A 27764-nucleotide genomic window follows, 5' to 3' on the forward strand; every position below is an offset into this window, starting at 1 on the left:
GCCGGGCGGCGCGGCCTCGGCCCCACCGCGCGGGGTCCCCGCACAGGCCCCGCCGGGCGCGGGGGGCGCGGCGGCCGCGCCGCCCGGGCGGTGCCTGGCCCGCTCCGCCTCCCCGCGCCGCGGCAGGAAGCCGGAAGCGGCCGGGGCGCTGGGCAGGCCGGCGGGAGGCGGCTGGTGCGTGGGGCTGCGGGGCTGGGCAGGGCGGGCTCGGGGGTGGCCGCGGAGGGCCGGGCCGAACCGCGGTGGGCTGCGCCGGCCGGGTGCTCTCGCCGCCACCGCGCTGGTGCCGAGGGGAGGCTGGTGGTTTCAGCTTGCCGGGGCGGCGGCGGGGCCTTCGCGGGAGCTGCCGGGTCGCGGGCGGCGGCGGCGCGCCCCGAGGCGCGGCCGGCCCGTGGCCTCTGCGGCGTGCCCGGGGCCCGGCCCTTGCCCCGGTCTCGGTGACTTCTGTCCCCGTGAATGTGACTCAGGAAGCGCTGTCGCCTTCGTGGCTGTAGGAGTTGTTAAAGTTTCTCGTCCTGCTGTGGGGATGAGCCCCGGCGCTGTGCCTGCCCCCTCCCCGCCGAGAGGAGGACGTGGCCCTCCGCTGGTTTCCAGGAGCTGCAGTCCCGGACAGGCCGGGTCCTCTACCTGCATTACGGATTGACAACCGTAGAGCAGGGGTGATGAGCAGCACTGGAGCCAGGCTTGCCATTTGGTTTGTGTGCCTGTGGAAGAATGTTAGGGTTCAAGCAGCACCTGGTGTGGCCAAGGGCAGGGTATTTCCATGATTGAGATGCCAGCTGTTGCACTGGAAACCCCCTAAGGAGGTTATAGCTGAAGAAAGCAGGGGTAGGAAGCAGGAGCTTCAGGTGGAGAAGCTTATTTTCTAAGCCTTGAGAGAGGGCATACAGGGAAGTATAAAACGTTAATAGTTAACAGACTGTGAATAACATTTATTTGGAACCTGAGCACCTTGTCTGTTGGCTTTGGTGGCATATAGGATCCTGTAAACAGAAAGAGCCATCACTTCATCATGTGTCCCTGCTTGCCTGGTGAAGTTGTGTATTGCAGCTGTGAACAGGGGAGCCATACCTGCTTTGTGTGCTTATCCCGTGTGCCTGAGGTAGCAGAAAATTCCTTCCTGTTAGTTAGGAACAGTCAGTACTTCTGCTTCAAAGCATTGGGAGTTAAAAAAAAACTAAATTAGTAATGCAGTCTTTTTTTATTACGATCCCCTCTGCTGATAGATTAAAAGAGTAGCAGCATGACCAGAAGCAGAAAAATCTTCAATAAAAAGCAGCCCCCAAGCCCCTGAAATGCTAATGAGTCATAGGGGATAATAAATCAAACTGCTAGCTGGAGAGATTTCTTTAGGTGTATGTGAGGAGCTTTTGAGTCATTAATACCAGACTTAGTGACCATAAGTGAGATGTGAAGAAATAGCAAGTTCAGCATTAAGCCTAGTGACAAGGTCAATCATACAGTTAGAGCCTTTTTAATTTTTTTAAAATTATTATTATTATTTTAATAGGAAACCCTTAGTAACTTGATTTAGAAATATAGTGGGAGAAATGAAAATTTGAGATGCTGAGTATTTAACAAAGATCACTTATGACTGTCAGAGAACACAAAGTATTAAAGGAGGCCTAACATGTTATTCGATCTAATTATTATCATTTGAAGGTTAAAACTGAATGAGACTTTATACCTTAAAATTGAAGACTGCCAAAAAGAGTGTACTCTTTTAGCAAAAAAAGGATAATAGTGCAATACTGACTTTGTTTTGCCACGTGATATGTTCCCTGGGATTAATATTGGTATATTTATATCTATATTTTGTTTTAAGAGTGAAAAAGCCCCAGACCTTGAGAATCCATTAAATGACTTTCTGGTCTGGGGTTATTCTTAATATCCACTGAATGATACTGAAGATCATCTGTTGCAGTTATGTTTTTTGTTTTTTCATCCATTGACCTTTATGCATATTTAATTATAGATTAATACTGTAAAGAAAAAGAGCTGATCTTATACATAAGCTATCTCATCTTTATTATTTTGGGAAGTGTAATAATTCAGTCTATTAATGGGCTGCTAAATTTTGTTTTTATTTGAATAGATTTCGGTGAAGAATTTCTGTGCACTTTCTGTCTGATTAGGAAGGATTTGTTATGTTTCTGTGTCTTGCTATGTGTCCATGAATGTTGTTTTGAAGTAAATCACAAAATACATGTTTGCTGGTAATGTTCCAGCTGGCCTGTTAGAAGCAGGAGTTTAATTATGAGAGGAATGTTTTAACTTGAAGATTTTACAGATGGTTTACAGAGCAGGCTGTGTGTTATTTCTTTGCATCCTCTCTTCCATACCTTCTGTCTGCATTGTAGATATCTCATTGGCATCTACAGTAATTGCCCGATGGCAGAAGTCAGCTTCTGCTACTATTGCAAATTGTCTTGTCAGAGTTAACCAAGAATTGTCAGGGTCGGGAATGTGGTGTTAGGGGTTTTTTTGTTGTCTAGATTTGACATAAAACCTTTTGTCCCTTCCAGAGGCATTAAGAACTCCATCAAATTTTGCAGATGGCATTGCTGCGTGACTCTCAATTAACTGTGGAGCAATGTCAGGTCTTTGCTTTGCGTCTTTGCATTCTGAACGCTACATGCCATTGCTTGGGTGATTTGGGACAGCTTTGCAAGAAGCTTCCCATGTCACATGAGCGAACAGCTAGAGGAAAGTGTGGGATCTGCAGTCACTGCAGGCAGAGCAGCGCTCAGAGCCCTGAGGAGGTGTGCGTGTGTGCAGCGTGGCTCGGCGCGCTCGAGGCTCCTGTGTCACCTGTGCTCCAGGGAGCTCTCAGAAAGTGCCTCCCGCCTTCTGGTAACAGATACAGGAAATCCTGTCATACCTCTTTTTCATCATTTACGGGAAAGGCTTCTTTCTTTGCGTATCAGTCAGCAGTTTCCTGTCAGGTGTCACATGCACTAACATGCATGTGACAAGCTGAGCAAAGACCTCTGCTGTAGGAGCTTCCCTGGTCCAGTTGCCATTTTGCTCTTGAGATTCTTTAGGTTTGGGGAGCTTAATTTTTGATTTTAGAGCCTTTTTCTAGGTTTAATGGCAAAATCAGTGTGTTAATTAAACCAAGAAGTTAAGGGTTTTCACGTGCTATTTTGGCAAACAGGAAAATCTGGCAGTTCTAATGTTCTGTTTTGTGTTAATAATTTTAATTTAATCAAACCTTTTCCGCTTTCTTTTGAATCTGTGAAGGCCTGAGTATTTGGCAATTCATATTTCAGGAGGGGTGGGGAAATTCTGTATATATGACATACTCGATATGAAATTTCAGAAATGAGAGAAACGTCCCTTAATTTCTTTCAGTAGTAATTGCTGGTTCTAGCTAGTGGATGGAAATGCTTGCATCCATTGTGGCTTTTTTCAAGCTCATGTAAAAGTAGTTTTTTATGTGTTGTTAGTCCAGCTCCTTTACAGTCCGACTGAAATGCAACTTCCAGAGCCAGAGTGATGTAAAATATCTGTATGCATATCTGACATCTTCTCTAATGTTTGTTCTTTGGCATATGTACAGAATAATGGAATTCAGTTACAGGTCTTGCTTATCTTAGAAGATCTTGTGCACGTGTTTTTGCCTCTTTTCTATATATTTTGTTACTTGATCATTTCAACACCATGTACAACAGTAAAAAGATTATAAGATTTTCACCTTTCCAGTTGGTCTTTCAAACAAAGTTTGGGGAATACAGACCTTAAATTCAGCAAGCTGTTGTGTCAGTGGCATTACTTTTGATTATTTGGCTTATTTTTGTTTCCATGTTTCACCTCTTATTTCTCTACTTGGTTGTTCTTCATTCTCCATGTTTTTGGAGTTAGAGTTGGGGTTTGGACATTTATATTTCCTTCTAATTTAAATTAGTCCCTTTCATGTATTTACTAAATTATAATTCAGTGTATTGAACCTTCTGTTTTTAAGGTGAAAAAGAAAACTCTGATCAAAGAGCAAAGATGCAGAGCACTTCGAATTACCTCTGGCTGTTGTCTGACATTCTGGGACAAGGAGCAACTGCAAATGTTTTCCGGGGGAGACAGAAGGTTTGTGAGGAATTTGCATATGCAAGTAGCATCATGAAATCAACAAAAAAAGTTCAAGATTTAGGCCTAAAGGAAATGCGTCTGTGTAATTATTCATGCTTAGTTTTTAATTTTTAATATTTGCCCCTTGAACTAGAGTTCTGTAGTTAGATTTCTAAGGATTTGTTCTTAATACTGTATTATTTTTCCTTGTAAAATATTAACTGTTAGTAATTCTTCATTCCTTTTTCTTCATTTTTTATGGGAAAAAAAAGATACCTTATTCAATAATTTGAATAGAAACAAATGACCTACCAGTTTCTATTACGTGATCCTATTATATATATCTTTGTTAAACTGTCCTTTCATTGGTTTTTATCGGTTCTTTTAAAACCTGTTTTGGCGATTTTTATGATAATTTTATGTGAAAGATTGTTATTGTAGTGGATGAAGCTGTTGTTAGTTGTTGTCTGTAAGTCAATGTTTTTTAAATGCCTTCTTGGTGACATGCGTTGAGTAATCAGTGCAAAATAGTAATTTTGAAATAGTAATTTTGAATATCATAGTGAAAATGATCCACTGAAGTGTATGTTGCAACCTGAGTGAGGGGCTAAGAGGACCTTACTTGTGTAGTCATTTGTTCCTATGAATTTCACAGTAAGTGAAATTTCACACAGACTATCATTACTCTATGGCAAATTTTTCAACTATACTTATATTTGCTTGTGAGCAGAGATCACAAATCAAAGATAAGTTGTGAAAGTTGCCTTACAGTAATGGTGGTCATTGTGAAATCAGTACAAAGTGATTTGTAAGATACAGTGTTTCTGTGTTCCACATTTAAGTGTGAACCAGCATTAAGCAATAGTTTGGCAGTTAATGTGCTTTTCTGGTAAGTGAATTTCAGCACAGAATTATTCCTCTGTAAACCATGACTGAACCTGTCATCACCCTCACTACTCTGAGCCTGTGATCTGCAGCTCATTGTCAACGGGACAAAGCTTTTACCTGGGCACCAGCAGTGCATGTGAGTGTGCTGCAAAGCACACCTGGTCTAAGCACAGGAAGGCTGTGTCCTTAGAAAAAATATGTTGCACAAACTGCTAGTGCAAGATTATTCCTAGAGTGGGCTCAGGAAGATGCTTTCCTCTGAAGAGGGCAAAGAGTTGCACTTCCAGCTGGTGCTGTTGTTGCCTATGTTGGGGCTTAGTCCCTCTGGAGAACTTAAGTCTGATTAACCTCATGATTGTGCTCCTGACACTTATTATGTGGGTTTGAACTGCTTCAGGATTTTACAGGACTGGCATGTAGCGCTCAAAACTGCCTTTGAAAAAGACAAAATACTGGTTTATCAGTATAAACAGAACAATAAAGAAAGAGAGAGCAACATTCAGCTACCAGAAATTGTCTTTTAACTTAAGCAATCCAAGTATGTGCCTGCCTGTCATTGATTAGTGCAAGTAACTTTTGCTGAAAAAATATTTTTCAGCTAAGTTTAGGATTAATTTTTAAATGTGTAGCCTTTGTTATACTAACAGTTCTCCTTTTTTAAGAACTCCTAGGTTTTGTGACCTAATGAGTTTCCATTCAGCTAGTCTGCTTCTAGTCTATATTAAACTAATGCAATTTTATTTCTTTAGCAGAATCTTTATTTCCACCTTAGCACAAAGTAGTATTTTGAAATACTTCTAGTCTGGTTATACTCACATGTACAATAGGAAATCCGAAAATGCTTAGATAATGTCCATGTGTACATTTACAATTTTTTGCTTCTGTTTGATGAGTGGTCTGTTTGTTTTCAACAGAAAACTGGGGATTTATATGCTGTCAAAGTATTTAACAGTATAAGTTTCCTTCGTCCTGTGGATGTTCAGATGCGAGAGTTTGAAGTATTGAAGAAACTAAATCATAAGAACATTGTCAAATTGTTTGCCATTGAGGAAGAGGTAATGAATTGTGTTTGTGATCTGAGAAGCATGGAAGTAACTGCAGTAACTGTTGTTTTGTCTTATCCACAACTATAATGTGTATAGTTACATTTTGGAAGAATGGTAACATACATGATGATACAAATACTCCCATCCAACCACCACCATATTTTGGTTTTCTTTCTTCTTTGTTGTTGCTGTAAGAAAGAATATGCTTGCTTTCAGTAGGTAAAACACCTTCAGTGTGTAGGCTCAGGTAATGAATCTTATCTCGAGAAGCCACTGTCCTAAGTTTTATCTTGAATCAGATTTTTAAGGTATCTACATGTATTAATATTTAATAGTTGAATAATGGAACTGTTTGTAGTTGAAGGTGTTTTGGTAATGCTGACAATTTTTCCTTTGCAACCAACTAAAATGATGACATAGGATACTATTATACAGTAGTATAATGGTATAAATTGGAGCATCTGAGCTGAAACTGAAACTGAAGAGTTGAAATGACCCAGATGATGAGATGAGTAAAGAGTAAAGAAGGACAGTTGGTATTCTCAGCACTAGTGGTGTATAGTTTCTCACTTGTCCACCTGTCAATAATGCTGTCAACCTGCTAGTGTGTAGAATTTGAGGCTTTCTTAGTTATTTTCCCCTCTCCAAGTTGGAATACTTGAAACAATACAAAAATCCACCTGCACTTCTTTTGTAGATCACCAGAATGGAAATTCTGATATAACTATAGATTTTACTTTTCTTTTTTGAAAGTAAGATCTTGTAGTTATAGGTACTTTCTGGCATTGCTGTCACAATAGTCAGATTCTTAATCTCTTTTTGATTTTTTTTTTCAGACAACTACTAGACACAAAGTACTAGTTATGGAATTTTGTCCCTGTGGGAGTTTGTACACAGTTTTAGAGGAGCCGTCTAATGCCTTTGGTTTGCCAGAGTCTGAGTTCTTAATTGTTTTGAGAGATGTGGGTATGTAGACTTAGCTCTTTGGTCTAATTTGTTGACTGAAACAATCTCGTACTTGTTTTGTTTATCTTGAAACAGCAAGAGACAAATTTAAATGACTGTTAACTAATTGAACAAATTAATATGGTCATATGGAATCATATATTTATATCTATGTTGGTATAGGTATCTGCATTAAGAAGCCATTTCTGTGTAAAGCATTTATGTATTTTTTTTCTTTATTTCAAGATTACTTTTCACATGTTGAACAGACTTCCAGTGATAATTTCAGAAGAGTTAATTAGAAAAATAATATGGTTTACCTGTGTTTACCTGCTATAAAGTTTACTTTATGGGAAAGATGTTATTGAGAGCAAGAAATGCTGTAATTTAGCTGTTTGGAAAGAAAAAAAAAGCAATCTGTGGTCATGGTCTTTCTGTTAATTATGTGTCCCTTCTCATTCCCATTTCCCAATGAGAACATAAGCGTGTTTTCCTAGTATCAGTTACAATTCAGTGTTTGCACAGTGTGTGTCACAATGTGTACATGAATTCTGTATTTATTTTTTGAATTGAAGTGGCTGGGATGAATCATCTCCGTGAGAATGGAATAGTGCACCGTGACATCAAGCCAGGCAATATAATGCGTGTTATAGGTGAAGATGGGCAGTCTGTTTACAAACTTACAGATTTTGGTGCAGCAAGAGAACTTGAAGATGATGAACAATTTGTTTCTCTCTATGGCACAGAAGAGTATTTAGTAAGCCCATATGATTTAATTTTCTGTTGAAGAAATGTTTGAAGATTGAGGCCATTTATGATTGTAGTTGAATAGGTCAAGGTCAGGTTGTTGGGAATTAGTATATAAACCTTTGTATTACAGTTGTTTTTATAACTTTCCACTGGACTTCTTCACCATGGATCATCTTCTGCTGATGTAAATACATCAGCCTTGAAATAATTTTCAGGTCCAGCTTTAACTGTTGCCTTATGTGAAAGGAGGAACAACGATATTTTAGTTACTAATATATTTGCCTTTAACTCTGTAGATGTGTTTGTGTTTGAGCTACTTGGATGACATTAGGTGTAGTTAAAATTCACATGAAACCTTGGCTAACCAAAGACAGGCAGGTAGAGAAGTATCAAGACAAGCACCTTAGTATGATTTTCCTCCTGCCATGTTTTCCCACGTGTGAATCACAGCCGATACTCTCCTCTGCTGTGGATCTTTTTGCCATTTGGTTTCTGTTGTTTCAAAATCACCAGGAGGAATACTGAATTTCTTCTCTTTTTTAGTGGTTTTTTATACTAATACTCACTCTTGAGCTGAATTCTAAAATATTTTTTGCAAACTTTTTAATAAAAGCAACAGTCATACCTAGAAACATAGTGATGTTTGTCAGAATAGCTTCAGCAACTTCTATGATACAAGCAAGCTTTTCTTTTTTAAAGAACTGAAAGTTTAGACTGACAAATTACCTTACTGTGAAAGGATAGATTGGGTTTTTTCTTTATAAAGCTTCATAAAGCAATTGTAACTTTTTTTTTCTCTTTAGCATCCTGATATGTATGAGCGAGCAGTTTTGAGAAAAGAACATCAGAAGAAGTATGGAGCAACAGTTGATCTGTGGAGCATAGGGGTGACCTTTTACCATGCTGCAACAGGGAGTTTGCCTTTCCGACCTTTTGAAGGACCTCGGAGAAACAAGGAAGTGATGTAGGTAATTTAGAAGGAGAATTTTATCTGTTGGTTAATTCAATCAGCCCTTGAAATGCTTTTTGCCAAGGAATCCTACACACATATAGAAAAACTTTAAAACAGTGAAAATATTAAGGGAAAGACACTTTCTTGTTGTGGTATAGCCCCAGCAGGCAGCTGAACATTACACAGCTCTTCACTCCTCTGTAGTGGGATCAAGGAGAGAATCGTAAGGGTGAAAGTGCAAAAACTCATAGGTTGAGTTAAAGACAGTTTAATAAGTAAAAAAAACCTCCACAGAAAACAGCAGCCCTTGCCTCTTAAACCCAAAGGGAAACAAAACCAAGGAACACAAGTAATGCAGAAAAATCCCCAGTTGCTCACAAGCAGCCAACTGATGTGCAGTCAGTCCCTGACCAAATGCCACCCTGGCAAATTCTTCCACACCTCAGCTTCTGTTGCTGAGCAATATGGTGTGGAATATCCCTTGGGTCAGCTCTCCTCCTGTAACCCCTTCAAACTTCTTGCCTGCCCCCAGCCTACTTGCTGTTAGGGCAGTAGAAAAGTAGAAGAGGCCATGATGCTGTGTAAGTGCTGCTCAGCAATGGCTAAACATGCCTGTGTTATTGACACTGTTTTGGTCACAAATCTAAAACATGGTAACATACATTACCATGAAGGAACTTAACTCTATCCCAGCTAAAATCAGTAGAAACGTTCTGCTTCAACAAGGATTTTACTGTGTGGCACCTTAAGATCTGAATTAAGCATTTAAATTGAGAAAGACCTGAATTGAGCTCCCCCAAAATATTGGTGTTTTTCCACACATCTTTCTTTCAGCATGGCACTAGGCTGGTCTGTTGCAGTGTCATTTATGTAACTTGGATACTCAGGAAAAATTATGGTATTCTGAAACAGGATTTTAGTGCTGCAAATTTTTGTTTTCATTTAAATGGTCTTACTCAGCAATCTTGAAATGAGTGCACCACCAATGCAGTGACGTTTGAGTAGTATAGTTGTGGACTGCAGCTGCAGATAAAAGGGATGACTCCTGAATGGAAAACAGAAGATATGCCTATGATGTCATGATTGTATTTGATTCCTGTTTCATCTTAGTCTCGTTCTATTTTATTTTTCCATGTGTTGCATTTTAAGAATAAAGCATGGTGGTACTTGGAACCTCTAACACATCAATACCATCTCTGTTCTGATCCTCTGTGTAAAACTGACTCCAGTTTTCTTAGTTGAAGAAATTTTCCATTTTGTGATGTTTTTCACATAAGAATTCTTGTTGTAGCTGCTTGAGAGATGTTTTGTATACATCTTGTCTTCCAGAAAAAGAAAGCACAACTGAAATATTCTGTTGCAAAAAGTCTATTGATACTCATTTTTTTCATGAAAAATTTGAGAAATACTTGCCTGTACAATACAAAGTTAAACAATGCCAAATTGTGTCCAGATTTCTGAATGTTCCTTCTCTATGCCCAAGCCACTTAGTGGTGGCTAAATGTTGTCTATTGCTGTGGAACATGCTTGAAGTTAGCATGTTAATGTGTAAATTGAACTAAATTGACTTTGATTAATTAACTCTTGTGAAAACCTTTGGTTTCCTTCAGTATGCTGGAAATATCTCCAGAAGTTTTCCCCAAGGCTGAGGTAGACAAAGTTTCTTCTCCAGCACAGCTTTTTGTTCTTTACTCTTTTAGCACAGCTCTGTCAGCTTGTGAGTGAAGCTTCCTAATTTTTGCACCATCTACAAATTTAGGCTAACCTGTCATTTAAATTTGCATTTTTGCTGCCCCTTGGAGGATTAATTACTTGACCTGTGTATGTATAAGAGGTAGTAGTTGAAGTTTCCATTGTTTTTGTAATGTATTGCAGGTATAAAATAATCACTGGAAAGCCTTCTGGTGCTATTTCTGGAATACAGAAAGCAGAAAATGGACCTATTGAGTGGAGTTGGGAGATGCCTGTTTCTTGTAGCCTTTCAAAGTAAGTTTGAACTTACAGATGTTCACAAAATGTTTCAATACCACTTGATTGGGCTTTTCCAGTTATTTTCTGGGATTTTGTCTTTGGAGCAGAGATCTGTCACAGTTTTTTTCTTTGAACTCTTCAGTATATCAATACAATCTGATATTTGGTTATCGAGTGGTTTTTTTCCTTCCCATCTGTCCAGATAGTTTTATGATTGCTAGTTTACAAATGAGAACGTCTGATGTGGTTTGAGAAGAAATACTATTACTGCATTTTGATGGCTCTCATTTCTTGCCAGAATGTGACTTGAAACATGACAAAGTTTAGGCAGTAGCAAGGAAATGATAAGCAAAGACAATTCGGGGGCTTACTTTTTGCTAGGAAAAAGGTCACATCAGTGCATTTTAACACATACTTGTATCTTTTCAATTTTATCATCATATTTTTGCTTCATATGTCAGTAATATTCAGTAGGAAGAGCCATGGAAGATCTGATTTTGATATGACTTTGAAAACACCTCCCATAACCCATTTACCCATTTTTCTTCCTGAGACTTCTTCCGTACTTTAAAGTTACTAATCTTTTGTGGTAAAGGAGGAAATAAATTGTTCTATGAACAGACTGTAGAAACGAACTTTTTTGAAAGCCTAATATGTACATCCTTAAGGGGTATAGAGTCAAAGTCTGGTTTATATGAATTCATTAGTTTAGAATGTGCAGAATTTACAATATCATGATACTGCTCATTTGTTCCTCTGTTTATTCTGTACAATTTAACTACTTGAAATTACAAAGGAAGCAGATTTTTTCTCATTAAATGTCTGCTCATAGTAATCCTTTTAAGTAGTATTCAAGCAGTATTCAGTGTTAAAAGTTTAGTACTGAAATGAGTTTGAGCACAGCATCCACTGACCTCTAATGCAGTCAGCAGTGTGCTTGCAAGCCACTGCAGTTTGCTCTAGAGTGTTACCAGTTCTACTGCTGGATTCAGGCTTGATGTGTACATAATGTTAAAATTTTGGAGAAGTTGTTTGTGGTCACACACAAGTGGGATCCATAAAGTTCCTTACCATTCAGATGCTCAATACAGAAATGCAAGAAATTTAAGCTGACCTTTCTCTTAGAATAGTAAGAACTGTAGGGCAATGGGTAGCACAGGGGTTTTTTTGCAGCATTGAAGCTGCATGTGCAGAGTACTTATTTAGCTCCATCTCGCTCAGGGTGAATTCTTAGTGTTGACAGTTTAAATTACAAGTCTTTGCTAATCCAGCTGATTTTGATTGAAAGCAACATAGTGTGCTCACACAAGCATCACCACCAGCAAATCCTAAATGGCAGTAGCTTCTTTCAAAGTGATACACTGTGGTGTGTGGGGTGAGCTGGGTAAAATGCTACTGGGGTGGTAGGAAGTGGCCTCAGCTCTACAATGTAGACTTAGTAAATTTTACGTGATTTTTGCAATGTGAGTGAAATTTCTCAAATACCAAAAAAAAAATACTTGATAGTTAAGCCTGAAAAGGAAAGGTTTAAAGTACATGTATTAATGAAAAACAATGGACATTGCCCTTGAACATTTTGTTGCTCAGTGTAGGAACAAAGGCACTGACATATTCTTTACGGGATAATAGATGTGTATACATGAGACAAGTCAAATGAATTATTGCAATTCGTTGCAAGATAAAACATTCCAAGTAGAACCAAGTTGTCTCATCTCTTCCTGGTGTCCTCTAGGGGTCTGCAAGTACTGCTCACACCTGTCCTTGCGAATATTCTTGAAGCAGACCAGGAAAAATGCTGGGGATTTGACCAGTTTTTTGCAGAGACGAGTGACATACTGCACCGAATAATAATCCACATCTTTTCATTACAGCAGATGACCTTGCACAAAGTTTATATTCACAACTATAATACGTAAGTGTTCTCTCTCTCTATTTGCATTACTTTACTCCTGTTCAGGCTAACAGTACCGTGACCAGATCACCAGTTACAAATTCAGTAACCTGTGACCTCATATCACCAGTGTTACAAATTCAGCAACCTCTCCTTGGCAGTTTATCTGAGGAAGTAAAAGGGCGCAGTTCTCCTGCATAGTCATACTGCGTATGTTGACCAAAAACAAAAATAATGTCCTCAAGCATACAAAATGAACGCATTCTCTCTGGTGGCACACAAAACTCTCACAGGGGTTCTGAAGTAGTAATTGGTACAGTTTAAGATCCTGATTTGCATGGGGTTCACTTTATGACCATGAAGTACTGATGTTAAAAGCTGTAAGACATACAAACATAAATGCCTTTTCTCTGCTGCGTTACAGGTAATACAGAGCACGTGTTAATTTCTAATACTTGGATACATACTGTTATTTCATCAAATGTGTAAATACAGTTCTGCCCACTTCAATTTTTCTTTTCTGTTCCATCACTTTTATTTTGAGAGAGCCCAAATACTGTTTTTGCAGAGAAATCTTGCTTCTAATATCTATTATTGTTTGCATGTGTGATTATTTATAAACTAGCTGTAGTATTAAGAAGCAATAATGTACTAGTGCTGCACAGGAGGCAAACTGGTCCTTCCTGTTAGTGTACTGAAGGCTTTTCTTCTTCGTGGGTGGTTTTGCTTGCTGTTACGGTGGTAGGTTTTGTGGTGGGGTTTTTTTGTGGGGGGAGAGGTATGGTGGTATTATGGGTTCTTATCCTTGTATCCATTGATTGCTCTAAATAAAATTCCAAAGTGTCTTTGCTCTTCCTTATCACTGCCATTTTAGAAAATAATCTGGCTACCTGTTAGCTTACTGGCTCAATTTAATTTTTTGACATGTAAAACACCAGACTTTGCTTTTGGAGAGACCATCCATCTCCTTTCAAGAAAAGGATATCCCTTAGAAAACTTAAGTAGGCTTCCTTCCCCTCATGTGGTGTTGCCTGTTTTTACTGACCTTCAGACCAGAGCAGTTTTGTTTAGACAGACGTGCTTTGGCGGATAATCAGAGGTAGAAAGGAAGTTTGATATTTTGCAGGAAATAGCTTTTATTTTTGTAACACAGCAACCTGGTGTCTTAGGCACCATGCTGATTTTTTTACTTAAAAGGCAAGTGCTTTATGTGTAAACCCAGCTCTTAATTAATCAGAAATAAAAGCAATTTTTATTTAAATAATACAAAACTTGAATTGCTGAACTATTGTGGCGAGTCTAACTGCTACCGATTATATTGTTTGTATTATAGAGCTGCTATATTTCATGAGTTGGTCTACAAACAGACAAAAATACCATCTCAAAATCAAGAACTGATATATGAAGGTCGGCGCTTAGTACTAGAGCCTGGCAGATTGGCACAGCACTTCCCCAGAACAACAGAGGAGAATCCCATCTTTGTAGTAAGCAGGGAGGCTGTGAACATTGTTGGATTAATCTATGAAGAAGGTATATGAAAGTAATTTCCCTTTTCTTATGGCTATCTTTTGTAAATAGTTTGGGTTACTTAATGTAATTGTTTTATGTCTGTTATGTCTTAAAAATAGTGTTGGAAATTTTCTTTTGTTGATATCTGAAGTTCTAAGTATGCAGTCCAATGTTTTTCAAAACTGCTGAGTATCCGTAACATTATTACAAAAACAGTAGGTACTTGTAGTGTTCCAAGTCCTTTGAACCTGAACATTTGTGTGCTGAGATGTAGTGGTGCTTATGGAGTTATGAACCTTTTTGAAGCATGACACTTTAAACAAGTAGAAAGAAACATTATAGAAAGTAACTCAACACTGGTTCTTTTGTTCCATAATTCACTAAGTGGAAAGTCAAGTTTTACCTTTTTTTTTTTTAATTTGTCGTGAATGTGGTTAGCCTGTCAATTAACAGAAGAGATCTTTACAATGTACATTTGCTCAGAAGATAAAGTAATACCATAACAGGGGGAGAAAAAAAATAAATTAAGGTTTTGAATTTCCATTTATCATTGTGAGGCTTTTAGAGGAGCCTATGCCAGAGCCCTTTTTTAATAAATGATGAGCAGGAGGAGGAGTAGGACATGGCTGCAGTTGAGAGGTCAGTGTTGCTTTTGTCAGTATGTCCTAAATACTGACTGCTGTGGCCAGCTGGCACTCAAACAGAGGTGCTGAAGAGTTTGAGTAGGTGAGCTGTTTGTGCAAGGATCAACAAGGCCTTTATATTGTGTCACAGGGCTTTCTGAAGTAGCCAGTGAGCATGAGAACAAAGGAGATTCAGGAGGTTGGTGAAGTGCTGCCCTTAAGAGCCTCAATGAAAATAAGCAGTCGTGTGATGAAAAGGGAATGATCTCCTATGTGGGTAAACATGGCACTGAAGAACAGAGAGAAGCAGTTGGCTCTCTCAGTGGAGAGACATTGCAAGTGGAGACCTGCATGAATTCTGTGCTGTGCAGGATATTCAGAAGTGAGTCTGGAAAAGGAAGGACAATTTGCTGAAGATACCAAGTTATTTAAAACAGTTAAGACAAAGGCTGGTTTTAAAGGAGTGCATGAGACCACATGATATTAAAAGGCATAAAAGCAGTGTACAGGGTGGGGAGGGATAACAATCTGAACTTTTGAAGTCTCTTCTCAAAAATAATAAAATACATGTTTTGTGTTTCAGTTTTACTTCCTAAAGTACATCAACGTTACGATTTGGATGGGGATGCCAGTATGGCTAAAGTGAGTAATTATCATTTGAGATTATTTACCTGTCTTGGATAATGATACTGAAATGAAAGCTCTCTTAATTTTCAAATAAATAATGTTAATAAAACTATTTTAGAATGCTAATGAGGATTCTGACTGATAGAAATATATTTATTAACAAAGGATCTAAAAGTATATTAAAGCTGTACTTTTGTATGCAAAATATAGTTTGGGTTTTTTTAAAACCAAAGCCAAAGTCCAGTCTTCTAAATTCAAAATGCTCTGTTACTGTATAATTCAGTGCTGGTGGGAAAAGGAGCCTGACACTGCATAGTCCTGAGGTTAGAAGCTTTATAACTTCTAATGGTGCAAAATTTAACATTAGAAAAATAACTCTTGCTTGATAGAGAGGAGTCTCTAGGACTCTGCAGAAGGGTGGAATTTCTGTTGCCTCTTAAAAACTTTCAGAATCTGTGGGAGACAAGTAAAGGATGTTGCATTCTTTTGGTTGTTTTTCTAAATCTACTGAATGTATGCGCAGCCATGTTTGGCATTGTGATGACCACTTATACATGTGAAATACTCACTGCTGAGGAGCCTTTTATTCAGACATGGTAGTCCTGAAAATGTATGCCTCTTTAAATACCAGTAATCTTGAAAATTAAGAAACAGAAAGCATCAGTTTATACTAAATATTTAAAATATTGTAAATTACAATATCTGAAACTTCGTTCTCAGTTCTAAATAATACAGCAATCTTGTGAGTGGAGTTGGGTAAATTAAGAGAGTCTCTAGCCTTAGAATTAAAAAAGGGTCAATTCTTACAAGTTCCTTTTAATGTATGTGCTTAATTCCTAAAATATTGAAGAAATGTACTTGTAACTTTGACAGAAATAGTAAGTTGCGTCATTTTTGTTTGTGAGATTTGTTTTCATCCCTAACAGGTGCTTCAGCATAACTGGAAAACCCATGTTTAGCTCTGCCTGCATAATGGCTGTTTGGTTGTTGCCTGACTAAAAGCTTAGGCCAAGTTGCACATTTATCATCCTCATGTTGCTTTCTTTTATTAATCTGTGTTGCTTTGTTGTGATGTATTGTCTGGAAGCAATTGTTAAGAGAATGCCAGATTACTTACGCTGGTTTTTTTTTTCCTCCAGGCAGTGACAGGTATTGTATGTTATGCCTGTAGAGTTGCCAGTTCTTTGCTACTTTACCAGGAGCTGATGCGAAAAGGAATTCGATGGCTAATGTAAGCAGTTGACTGCATTTCTTTATGCTTTTTTTTTTAAATTGAGATATGCCTTGATTATCAATACATAATTCTGTAATTTCTTGATATCTTGGGAGGTTTTGTTTGTAAGGATAGGCAGAATTTCTCCCTTTTCCCTATCATTAGGGAAACAAACCTTTTTTTTAATAATTAAAGTTAAGGTGTTTGCAAATTTACTTTCTTCTGCGTATAATTTAAGTCTGACTTCTGGTAACATGCAGATGGAATTGAACAGCTTGCACAAGGTATTTTTATATGAGGATTATGTAAAAGCATCTCTAACTGAAAACAATTCCTCTTGGCAATTATTGCTGCAGATATATTACTGTATTACTGATTGCTGGTAGGATGGCAGTTGAATACTTTTATTCATTACTTTATACATTATAGACTAATGCTTCACTTTTTTAGTGAAATAATCAAGGATGATTACAATGAAATGGTTCATAAAAAGGCAGAGATTGTCATCAGGCTGGATTTCTGCAGCAGAAACATTGAGAAGGCTGAGAAAATGTGAGTAGAAGCACTACACCATACACATCGATTCTTCATTATCATTTTTAGTGACAACAGTATTATAAGTTATGATTATTTGCAGTGTTTTTGCATATAAAAATTAAATTTGAGTCAGCATAGATTTTCTGATAGCAGCGACTTAAGCAGATTTAGTCATGTATGTTCCTTTAGTTAGAGTATTAATTTTGCTGCTTAACCTAATAAGAACAAGTAATTACTAATTAGTGGTAACTGTGTGTGTTCTTTTTCTCCTTCTCTGACTCAGCTCATTTGCTCTTACTGACTCTAGAAGCTATAGTAAAGCTTGGACAAAGAATCACATAGCTTTGCTTTCATTAGTGCTTTTGCTGCTGCGTTTGGTTGCATATGACTTCAAATACTGCCCCTTACACAGTTTTAAGGCTGTAGCATTTTCTGTGTGTTAGGAATTTTCATGTTGAAATACAACACAGAGCAGCTGCAAAAAAAAACCACAAACAATCAGGCCCAGACCCCCTTGGTCCCTTCTCAGGAAGGTGTTAGACTTTGGCCATGTGATAAGAACTTTAAATAGCACTCTTCTTAGCATTCTCCTATGGGTGGTAATTTTCCTGTTCAACCTACTGCCAGTCTTCCCCAAATGCTCTCTTAGTCATGGGATTTTCTGAACTTCTCATGAAGCTGCTCTGAAAATGCAGGTACCCACAAGGTGATTAACACACACATGTAGAACCACTGGGTTTGCAGAGTAGACTTAAAAGAATTAGACTTAAACCTGTTGGAGTTGCTTTGCCTGTGTGCAAATTGAACACCTTGTTTGTAGTAATTGTGGATGCTCAAGGGTTTGACAGATTTGCTCTGTGTATGCCAAACCTACCTTAAAACCCAGGTGTGTCTTTTTGTATTGGCTTCAAAAACACCACAAAACCACAACAGTGAAATAGTGAAGTTGGTAACTTGCAAGATAACACCTGTGCAGCCTAGATACAAATCATCAGGGCAAGAACCCAAACTCCTCTTCAATCCCATTTGTGCTAGTTGGCAGGACTAGGTCTTGTTCAGTCTGTGTCTGGTTCAGATAGTTTCTTCCTGCATTCTGCCAGAAGAAAGCCACTCAGAAGAAGCCACTGTCAGTTCTGTTTTGTGACTCTGTTGTGCTCAAGAGTACCTCAGCAGTAGTTTAAAAAAAATTACATTCATTTACTAACTGGAGTAGTTCTGACGTGAACAGAAATTTTCTATGTGTTGGCATATGGTCTTTTGGCCTCTTACAAAGGGGCAGGATTTTCAGTTTGTTTGACTGTGCTAACTCCATAAAAGTCTTCTAAAGGACATGTCCTCAGTTTGTCCTTCCTTTTCAAGGCTGTGCTTCAAAGCATGACAATACAAAGTCTTTATTTGAAAAGGTAAATAAAGCATCGAACTTGAGTGAAGCATGTATTTTTTGAAAGCAGTTGAGCTGTTTGTGATGGTGTTTTTAAAACTAAAATGTACATGAGACTCAAGAGAAAAAATATTGTCCTGAATAATTTATTTGGCACTTGAGCTATGATCATATGGAAAGTATCAGTATGAACAGATGATCCTACTATCCCAGACTTTAAACATTTAACCCAGTAAGTTTTCTCAGAAAGCATTTTGGTACATTGAAATATTAGTGTGTTAATGACTACTTTAAGTACCTTTAGTTTGATAAAATTTAAAAAATTACTTGATGAAAGGAAATAGTCTTCCACTGCCTGTTAAGTACAAGTAATAAAACTAGAATAAAGAATTCAGGAATAGAAATTTCAACTTTATTTTAACAGTTCCAACGTAGGAAAAAATCAAGGTAATGGTTTTTTTTAATCTAAAATGTTTCCATTGTTAATGGCCACATAAATTCGTCAGTTTCATGGTTGTTGCTTGACAGAGACTATTTCATATACAAGAAGAGGCAGTCACTGTTATGAGCTGGATTCAAGAAATACTTTGAGTGTATTGACTGCTTGTTTTTTTTTTTTTTAACTGACTTTTTTTGCTGGACAGTTACGAAAATTTGATGCAGATCAACTTGGAAGCATCAGAAGTAGATGAAATTTCAGAGATACACACAAAACTCTTGCGCGTAAGTGTCAGACAAAGTTACCCTGTCATTCTGGAAATGGTGTTGCTACAGAAAAAGCCAAATACATGATAACACAGCCTTCTGTGAATAACAACTCTGAAATTTCAATGTAGTTTGTAGATTGCCAGTTGTTAAAATGTCCATACTAATGTGAATATCTTTCTGAAAACAGAACAGATCCTTTTATATTAGCTCAGTGGAGTGAAAATGAGTTCCTGAAAATACATTCCTATTTTCTAAAATACTCAAGAATTATAACCCTGAAACATATTTTGCTTTGCTATTTTTTCTTTTCCATTTCTTCCTTTCCTTAAAGAATTATTGACTACTTGTTGGCTTTCTAAAATGCTACATTAAGAAACACACTTCAAAGTGATCTGCTTTGAAATGTGCATCATGTTTCCAGACATGAAAGGAAAAATTGAAAATAACTTAATGTTCTCTATTCTGAAAGCAAAAGATGATTAGTGCATTTTTATTTTGAAGGTTATATGAACTGCAAAGAAAGGAAGGTGTGAATCATGGATAGTTATTATATGAATTCTTAATAAACCAGAAGAATGAGGGTAGAAGTAAATAAGGGATTTATGAAAAGGTGAAAGTTACTGTTGAAAGAAATTAAATTTTAACTAACAGAAATTCCAGCATCAAATACTATTCTTTTTTTTAATAATACCTTGCTTTATCTGCTTCTAGCTAAGCCTAGGCAGATAATTGGACATATTTGTTTAATGGAGAACAGTGAAACAAACAGGTTTGTAGTATTAATGTGCTCAAGTAGTTATCAAGTAATGAGCTCAAGTAATAAGTAATAATAAATATACCTAGTGATAAGATTGAACCTTCTTGCTGTTATGTAGCTCTCCAGCTCTCAGGGCACCATAGAAACTAGTCTGCAAGATATCAAAACCAAACTTTCTCCTGGTGGTTTACTGGCTGACACCTGGGCAAATCAGGAAGGCATGCATCCAAGAGACAGAAAGTGAGTAACTACTTACTGTTCTAATATGTATTGAATTCTGCATTGAGTTGGAGTTCACAAAGCTCATTAATAGGTACTTGAGTTTATGTATAAAACATTTGATTTTCTTCCTTTTGTCACTCTAGTCCAGAAAGGCTGCAGGCACTGCTGTCTTCCATCACAGACATCTACTATCAGTTCAAAAAAGACAAAGCAGAACGAAGTAAGTAATTTATTTGATTCACTTTTAACATAAAATGTAATGCAAAGAACCAGTCAGTCTTAGTTTGACTAGGGTATTAGTGGTAGGTATGGACAGTTAGCCACTGTGCATATGTCTGTAGGTCCTTAGTGTGATACCATGCTGAAGCCCTTATGATTGAAACACCACTATTCATACCATAAATTTGAGTTGCAAGACTAGAGAGGAGAAAAAAAGTGTATGACCCTTTGACCTGTAAAAAGAAGGAAACTGTGTAGGAAATGGGTAAACTTAGTAGAGTTTTGCATAAATACAGCTAGCAGAGTTAGATTGGTAATGTTTGTCATCTGCTCTGATCCTAGGGCTTCCTTATAATGAAGAACAAATACACAAGTTTGACAAGTAAGTTTTGAAGTTACCTTTGGGAACTACCATGATTGCTTTCAGGTCCTCCAGATGCTCTTTCCAATAACCCATTCTATTAATTTTATTGTAAATCATAACCTTTTTAGGATTGCTTTGCAAAAAATATCTTTTAAATTTCTTAAATACGTAGCAATACTAGCATATGATAATGAGGTTGCTTTCTGGCTGTAGAGTGTTTTCACTGATAGGCCTTTTAAAAGGAAAATACCTGATTATTATCTGGGCATAACTGTTTTGTAGGAAGTTCATCTCTTCCCTGTTTTTTTCAGGCAGGAAAAAGCCCTGAGTAAGATCAAAATGACTTTGTAGCTAAGGTGGAGATAACTTTCTACAGATGAGTAAAATATGGACTAACTGAATGAAATTCTAGAATGATTTAATCTTACAGGAAATATAGCACACAAAATTAATTTTAATGCCATTCTCCATGCTTGTTTAAGATTGTCACTCATGCAAGGTGTTCACATTAAGTATCTGTGTGTCACTTAGGTCTCTGAACTCCCATAGTCTCCACTGATTTTATACTGCTGTACTTGTCTCAGGATTTATTCACTTCCCCATATGCAAATGGCTAATGCCATTTAAGTTGCCCTAAAATATTTGTGACATGCTCTGAGACTGGGAGGTAGGTCAAAGTCAAATGGGAAACCTGTCAAATGGACTGGTGGTCAGAAGCAGGGCAGGATATCTTTGCTGGAGAAGAGAAGGTTGCATGGAGTCCTCCTAGTGGCCATGCAGTAGCTAACAGGGGGGCTACAGGGAAGCCAGAGAGTGACTCTTCATCAGGAGCTGCAGTGATAGGATGAGGAGTAATGGCTTCAGGCTGAAAGAGGGGAAGTGTAGGTTTGATAGATTGAAGAAGTTCTTCTCTGTGAAGGAGATGAGACACTTGAACAGATTGCCCAGAGAAGTTGCAGCTGCCCCATCCCTGGCAGTGCTCTGTGACAGGGGGGTTGGAACTAGGTGATTTTTATGGTCCCTTCCAACCCAAACCATTATAAGATTCTGTCTCAAATGATGCTAGATGCTTATGCTTAAGTAAATAAATTATTCTCCTAGTAGCTGGTCAGTTGCATGGTTCCCTAGACTTTGCTAAATGTTGCATGAATTTAGACACCACTTACATAATTTTCTAAAAAATCTTGCTCTTCCTATCTGAATGTGGCTTCACTGACAATTACAGATAGAAAGCTGTCATGCAAAGGGTGCAACTTTGCCACTTGATTTTCTCAATGAAAGCTAAATTAGATAACTGCCAAGCAGAGGAGAGGGTTTTCTACTACTAAAACCATGTCCTTGCCTTAGTGTATGATAAACTTCAAATAAGTATGCTTCATTTTCATGGTTTGAATACTGATCTGCTTTCTACCACAGATGTCTCCCTGGGACTGTACAGGTTTCAGACCCTAAGTCCATCTTTTTTATACTTGATTCACCCCACAAGGAAATGGCAGTGGCTTTTGTTAAAGACTGTGTGCTATTATCAGCAGAGGCTGGCCTTTGTAATATTTATCTCTAGGCAGATAAGGGAGCAGCACTCAATTTGAATTTTATTTTTCTGGTTGAATGATAGGATGCATTCCTGATGACAGTCCAGCTACACTCTAGCTACAATTTAATTAACAGTATTTATTATGCAAGACTTAATGAAATACCTGAACTAGGTGTTGATCTGTAGTGTTCTAGTATCCCTTACACTTAACTGTAATGCATAGCATGGCGAGGCAATTACACTGGGACTACTGTCTGCCACACTAACAAGAATTGGGTTTTGTTTTCCTTTATCTTCCTTTTCTGCTTGTTTCTTTCTCCTCTTGTCATAAAATTAGGCTCACACAAAACTCCTTTTTCTTGCATGTATGTTACTCAATGCAAAGGATTATTCATATATGCTAGAAGTTCCAAGTATCTGCAGTAGGCAAATATGAAATAATTAGGACTTTTGTCCTTTCAGTTTAGAATTCTGAATATACCAGCTGACTCAAATATGACATTTGACCATTTATTCATATACAAATATGAATACAAATACAAACTAAGTGCTTCATATAATTTTCTTCCTCCCTGCTAGGGTATATTTTTGAAACATAAATTGTCCGTTCCTGTAGAATGTTGAGTTCTTACACATTACAATGGTCTGAATAAAGGTGACTGCACAGATTTTAAGTCCACAAACCTTTCTCCAAATTTCAGAAAGTTAAGAGGAATGGGGTTTTTAAAACAGTATGACACTGGTTTGGTTGTTTCTGTGTTGCAGGCAGAAGCTGTATTTGCATGCTACAAAAGCCATAGCTCTTTTCAAAGATGAATGTGTCAGCAAGTATGAGACATTTTTGGACAAAGCTGAGGACTGGACAAGGCAAGCTATTTTTTTCTTTAATATTTGGTAATATTCATCACAGCAGTTTTATATAAGCAGCTCTTAAAAGAAAACTTTTTCTCTTTTAGGAAAATGCTTCACACAAGGAAGCAATTACTGGCTCTCACCAACCAGTGTTTTGGTATTGAAGAAGAGGTGTCCAAATACCAGGATTATATAAATGAGGTAGAATGCTTCAAAATTATGGGCAGCATTTGCATAGTTAAAAGACTTGCTGCTTCCATAGTCAAGATGATGGGATGCATACTTAAGGACGTTAAACTAATGATCTGGACAGTAACTCTGCAGGATGCAAACTTACCAGAATTACCTCAAAATTGAGAGAATCAGACCATTTCCATGTAGTAAAATTATTATTTTTTAGAAAGAAAAGATAAATGAACAAAAAACCTTTGCTAATTGTAAAATCAGTTTAGGAATGATGGACAGAAGCATTTTACTTGTTATTTGTATTTTAGTTGCGCCACCAATCCATTGATTAGGACATAACAGACATAACAAATAGATATTTCTTCCTTTCCAAAGTTTATTATGAAAGTATTAGATAAGAAGATAAGAAGTGGAACAAACCAGGGAATTATTGGTCATGTCAATAAAAACTTGCTGTAATGATCTCATCTTGGAGCATATCAGCCTCCTTAGTACTGTAATGAGTTTATGAGATATCACAGCAACAGAGAATTTAAAAAAGGATTTTAAGGTGGGCATCAAAATATACATGACAACTTCTGTTGTAACTTAAATGTCCTTTTTATCTCTTACAGTTACAAGATGCCCTGCCACAGAAAATGTTTGCAGCTTCCAGTGGGATGAAACATACGATGAACACAGTCTATCCAAGCTCAAACACATTAGTAGAAATGACTCTTGGGTGAGAATTTTGTAATGGGATTAATGTAATACTGTATGCTTGCTACACAGGGAAATTGAAAAAAGAAATTAAATTACTTAGTATATAAAGATGAAGAATTCTATGTTGCTGTAGTGGTGGCACACATTGGGAAGTGAGTGGGGGACAGCACTGATGTATCATCTGTCTCTTTGTAAATAAACAACTTACCTGTCCCTTATTTTGTATGTAATGGCAAGTTGCTGAAAACTGTGGTGGTGAATGATCAGAGGAGGTGTCTATCCCAATAAAAACTTTAATCTTTCTTTTGCTTCTGGTTACTACAGGATGAAGAAACTAAAGGAGGAAATGGAAGGTGTTGTTAAAGAGCTGGCTGAAAACAATCACATTTTGGAAAGGCAAGCAATTGTTTTCCCTTTTGGGCCTGAAACTAGGGGCAGGCTTAATTTGGTACATTTTACAGATCCAGAATATAAACTAAGGGAACAATTCTTTAATGTCTTTAACTGTAAATATATTTAGAGCTGGGCAAGTGAGGCATATAAAAAAATGATTACTTAAAACCTTGGAACATGGCGATGTCAGAATGATCTTACAGCAATTTTTGTGGCATTTTTGTTTCAGGTTACTTTGGTTTAGATATAAATATTAAAATTTAATAAAATAATAGAAAAATAAAAATAATATACTATAATATACTATAATATATAAATATAATAAAAATTCCTGTCACACAGACAAATCAATTCTGAATTTACAAACAATACTGTTGCAGCAATACAGTGGTGTCTTTTAATTCCTCCCTTTTAGATGTTATTTTTGACAGCTGTGGAATTACACCAATCTGAATTAATGATTTTGCAGTTTTCAGATTGCTTAAGTAAAGTGAAGAGGCCAACATGTTTCTTACAATCCTGAGATGGTATTGTCATTATCACATACAGACTGATTTTAATTTTTTTTTCCTATGAAGATGAGATAAAATCTAAAAATAAGTATCTCCTGAAAGTTCCAGGGTAAATTGCTGGTAGAGTGGAGTTTAGCTTCATGCTGAATTGGTTTTGTTTTGTTCCCCACTCCCAGTCCCATACTTGCAGCAAAGCTTCCCGTCTTCCATCTTCGCAGATATAAAAGTTAGGTAAAAATGCCTCTGTTGGCATGTAGCAAGGGAAATAAACAAAGATTGATTTTATAGTCTAGTCAACCACCTAAAAATAATACTGTTTTTATGGTTTAGATTTGGTGCCTTGACTATGGATGGTGGCCTGCGGAACGTAGACTGTATCTAGCTTCCAAAGGACCCGAAGAGGACTTGTAAATTTTTTGAAAGGGAAAAAAAAATACTGTTGGGACAGTTGAAAGCAGATTATAAACCTGTATCCAGGATTTTTTTTTCTTCAGCAACTGTAATATTAAAGAAAATGTAAATATGTATAATATGTAAATACAAAAGAAATATATATCTTTTCTTGGTCACTTTTAGGAAAGAATAACTTCTGGCAGGGAATTGAGCCCCTTGGAGGATTTCTGAGGAGTCCTAAAGGGAAAAGTATTGTTGATGAAACTGACATTTGTCTGCTTTGAATATTGTCCTTTTTTTTCAGAATGCAATTTAGTCTTCATTGCAAGAGGACTTGCAGTACTCCAAAAGACTGTTGTATAAATGGTATTTTGGATTTTCTTCAACAACCACTGTTATGTAGGAGTCTAGCTGGATGACTTTGATCATCACACAACATGGTGAATGTTTTAAATGAGATGTTTTTAAATGAGTGTCAATAGGGACTAAGAGTGCACATAGGACAGAACAGAAATGCATTTCTCCTTCCTTCACATTCAAACTGTTAGTTCTCTTCTACTTGAGAAAGCAAGTTCACGATATTTTTTTAAGTTCTCTAATATTTGGTGCCATATTGTCTGTAATCATTTGACTGCTTAGTATATGGAAGTTTTGCACTCCAGCTTGTCAGAATGAATGTAAAAATTCATTTTTTGGAGTACAGTATTTTCAGACTTTCCCTGAAATCTTGTTGCTCACCACAACAGTGGGTACTTAAAACATCTTCTTCTTAATCTTACTTGCAGGTATAATTTTTTAAAAAGGTTAGAAATTTGGTATGAGAACAGTTTATGGAAAGTCAGTAGACTGGATAATATCATATCTCAGTAGTAACTGAATAGTGGAAAATAATATACCAGTCTAGATTTGAAAAGGGACCACTCCCACTGCTGCCTTACAACTTAGGTACCAAACTTTGATGGAAAATTTAGTAAGACTGTATATTTATTTTCCAGCATCAATGGTTACTACTTTCAGTAGTACTTTCAGTGCTACATGATTGGGATGCAGAGATGCAAAGTGAAACATTCTGCTCCAAAGTACATAGGAGGAACAAAAACAAAGAAATTCTGGAAACATCCCTTTGTTTGGATACTACAGATATATGTACTTGTTTCAGCTATTACAGAACTCATTCCTTCCTTGTGGAAACCTGGCCATGGATGTTCAGTGGTGTCCAATAACATTTCTCATTACTGCATTACACCTGTAAGAGCTGGACCAACTATATTTAGAATTTTCCATAATTACTGGTGGAACATTTAGTTGTAAACTAAACAACATCGACCAGTGATAGCATCTGGTAGTTTTGTGATGCTTATTCCCTGCTTATCTGTCCAGGTCAGAACACAAAACATTTTAATTTCCTTTTTAGAAAGTATTTGGAGAGAAACTTAAGAAATTTATAAATGAGTGTTTCATTTTAAAATAAAAGGAAATTCGCTTGCCTTGATGTCCAAGACCTGCATTCCAATGTTCTTGGTGAGAATCAAAAAAGGGAATTCAAACATTTTTACACTCATGTGTGCAGCTTCTGTCTTTGTCACCCAAAAAATCTAGCTATGCAAAAGGAGTGCAACAGTTTGTCACACATTTTTCTTTGGCATTCTTAACAGTTTTAAAATACTGGAATGATGTCTAACTGGATGTTTTAATGCCTGCTTGTACATTTGTTCATTCTCATCCACAGTTTCACTGAGTATCAGTAAAACGTATGAATAAATGTTAAAATAATTGAGCTCCCTAGAAGTGCATAAACTGTATTTTGTTTCCAACATTATAACACTTCGTTGTTTCAGAGTTCTTGATCTTGAAGAAATCAAATGCTAGGTGGAATATATAATTTTCAACTTCCTTATACTGAAGCAGTCTGAAAAAGAAAGTTAATTGTAGTAAAAGTATAGTCTGTATGTTGAAATATGTGCAGCATTGTTTTACATGTTTGAAAATTTTTGGTTATATTTTATGTTCATTTTAAACATTGCTGGCTTTAGTCTTCCTGAATACATCAGTAATCTTAATCATGTTAAAATTTCTTTTTCTAAAGCAATTTTAACAAAGCTGTAGCTAAGGAACTTGAAGTAATCAGTTCATAAGCTTCTGATTACATTATTATGAAGCAAATAATTTTTCAAGTTAAAACATAGTGTTGGTACCATCAACTTTTTGCTCAAACTAAGTGTCCTGATGCTATGAATCTTGCTATTTGTTTGCCAAAATAAGTAATAGAAAATAATATATGGTTCTTCTTCCTGAAGCTGGTTTACTGGTTTGGGGGGTTTAGCTGAATATATTAGTTATCTGTTACTTGAACAAACCTGTCTTCATATGAATTGTGAAAATGCATGAGTGAACAGCTTAATGACATAAATACATCATCAACCACTTATTGTACAGTGTGTACTTCTGCCTTTTCATAATTTAATTTTCTGTTAATTTCAGGATTTCCCTACGAGATTTATTTTCTTGTAATCACAATAGAGAG

The 27764-nt window shown here is 37.1% G+C and overlaps 1 protein-coding gene across 1 annotated transcript; it reads left to right on the forward strand.

Moving 5' to 3' along the window:
* On the forward strand, positions 1-27673 carry TBK1 (TANK binding kinase 1). Its single transcript, XM_064419376.1, has 21 exons — positions 1-174; positions 3965-4083; positions 5868-6008; positions 6836-6965; positions 7520-7701; positions 8498-8658; positions 10522-10632; positions 12350-12529; positions 13842-14038; positions 15224-15282; positions 16407-16498; positions 16931-17032; positions 19043-19121; positions 19982-20103; positions 20229-20305; positions 20647-20686; positions 22968-23069; positions 23159-23255; positions 23855-23961; positions 24267-24338; positions 25178-27673. The coding sequence occupies exons 2-21, from the start codon at positions 3997-3999 to the stop codon at positions 25227-25229; spliced, it is 2190 nt and encodes a 729-aa protein (XP_064275446.1). The 5' UTR covers positions 1-174; positions 3965-3996; the 3' UTR covers positions 25230-27673.
* The last annotated feature ends 91 nt before the right edge of the window (positions 27674-27764 follow it).

The sequence above is a fragment of the Passer domesticus genome, chromosome 5 (assembly GCF_036417665.1).
Source record: "Passer domesticus isolate bPasDom1 chromosome 5, bPasDom1.hap1, whole genome shotgun sequence".
Lineage (NCBI taxonomy): Eukaryota > Metazoa > Chordata > Aves > Passeriformes > Passeridae > Passer > Passer domesticus.

What these genes read in the sequence shown, in the direction of transcription:
- TBK1 (XM_064419376.1), top strand. Translation starts at nt 3,997, where the DNA reads ATGCAGAGCACTTCGAATTACCTCTGGCTGTTGTCTGACATTCTGGGA. An exon ending in TGGATTAATCTATGAAGAAG is followed by an intron (nt 14,039 to 15,223) that starts GTATATGAAAGT and finishes TTTGTGTTTCAG; the next exon opens with TTTTACTTCCTAAAGTACAT. An exon ending in AACAATCACATTTTGGAAAG is followed by an intron (nt 24,339 to 25,177) that starts GCAAGCAATTGT and finishes TTTATGGTTTAG; the next exon opens with ATTTGGTGCCTTGACTATGG.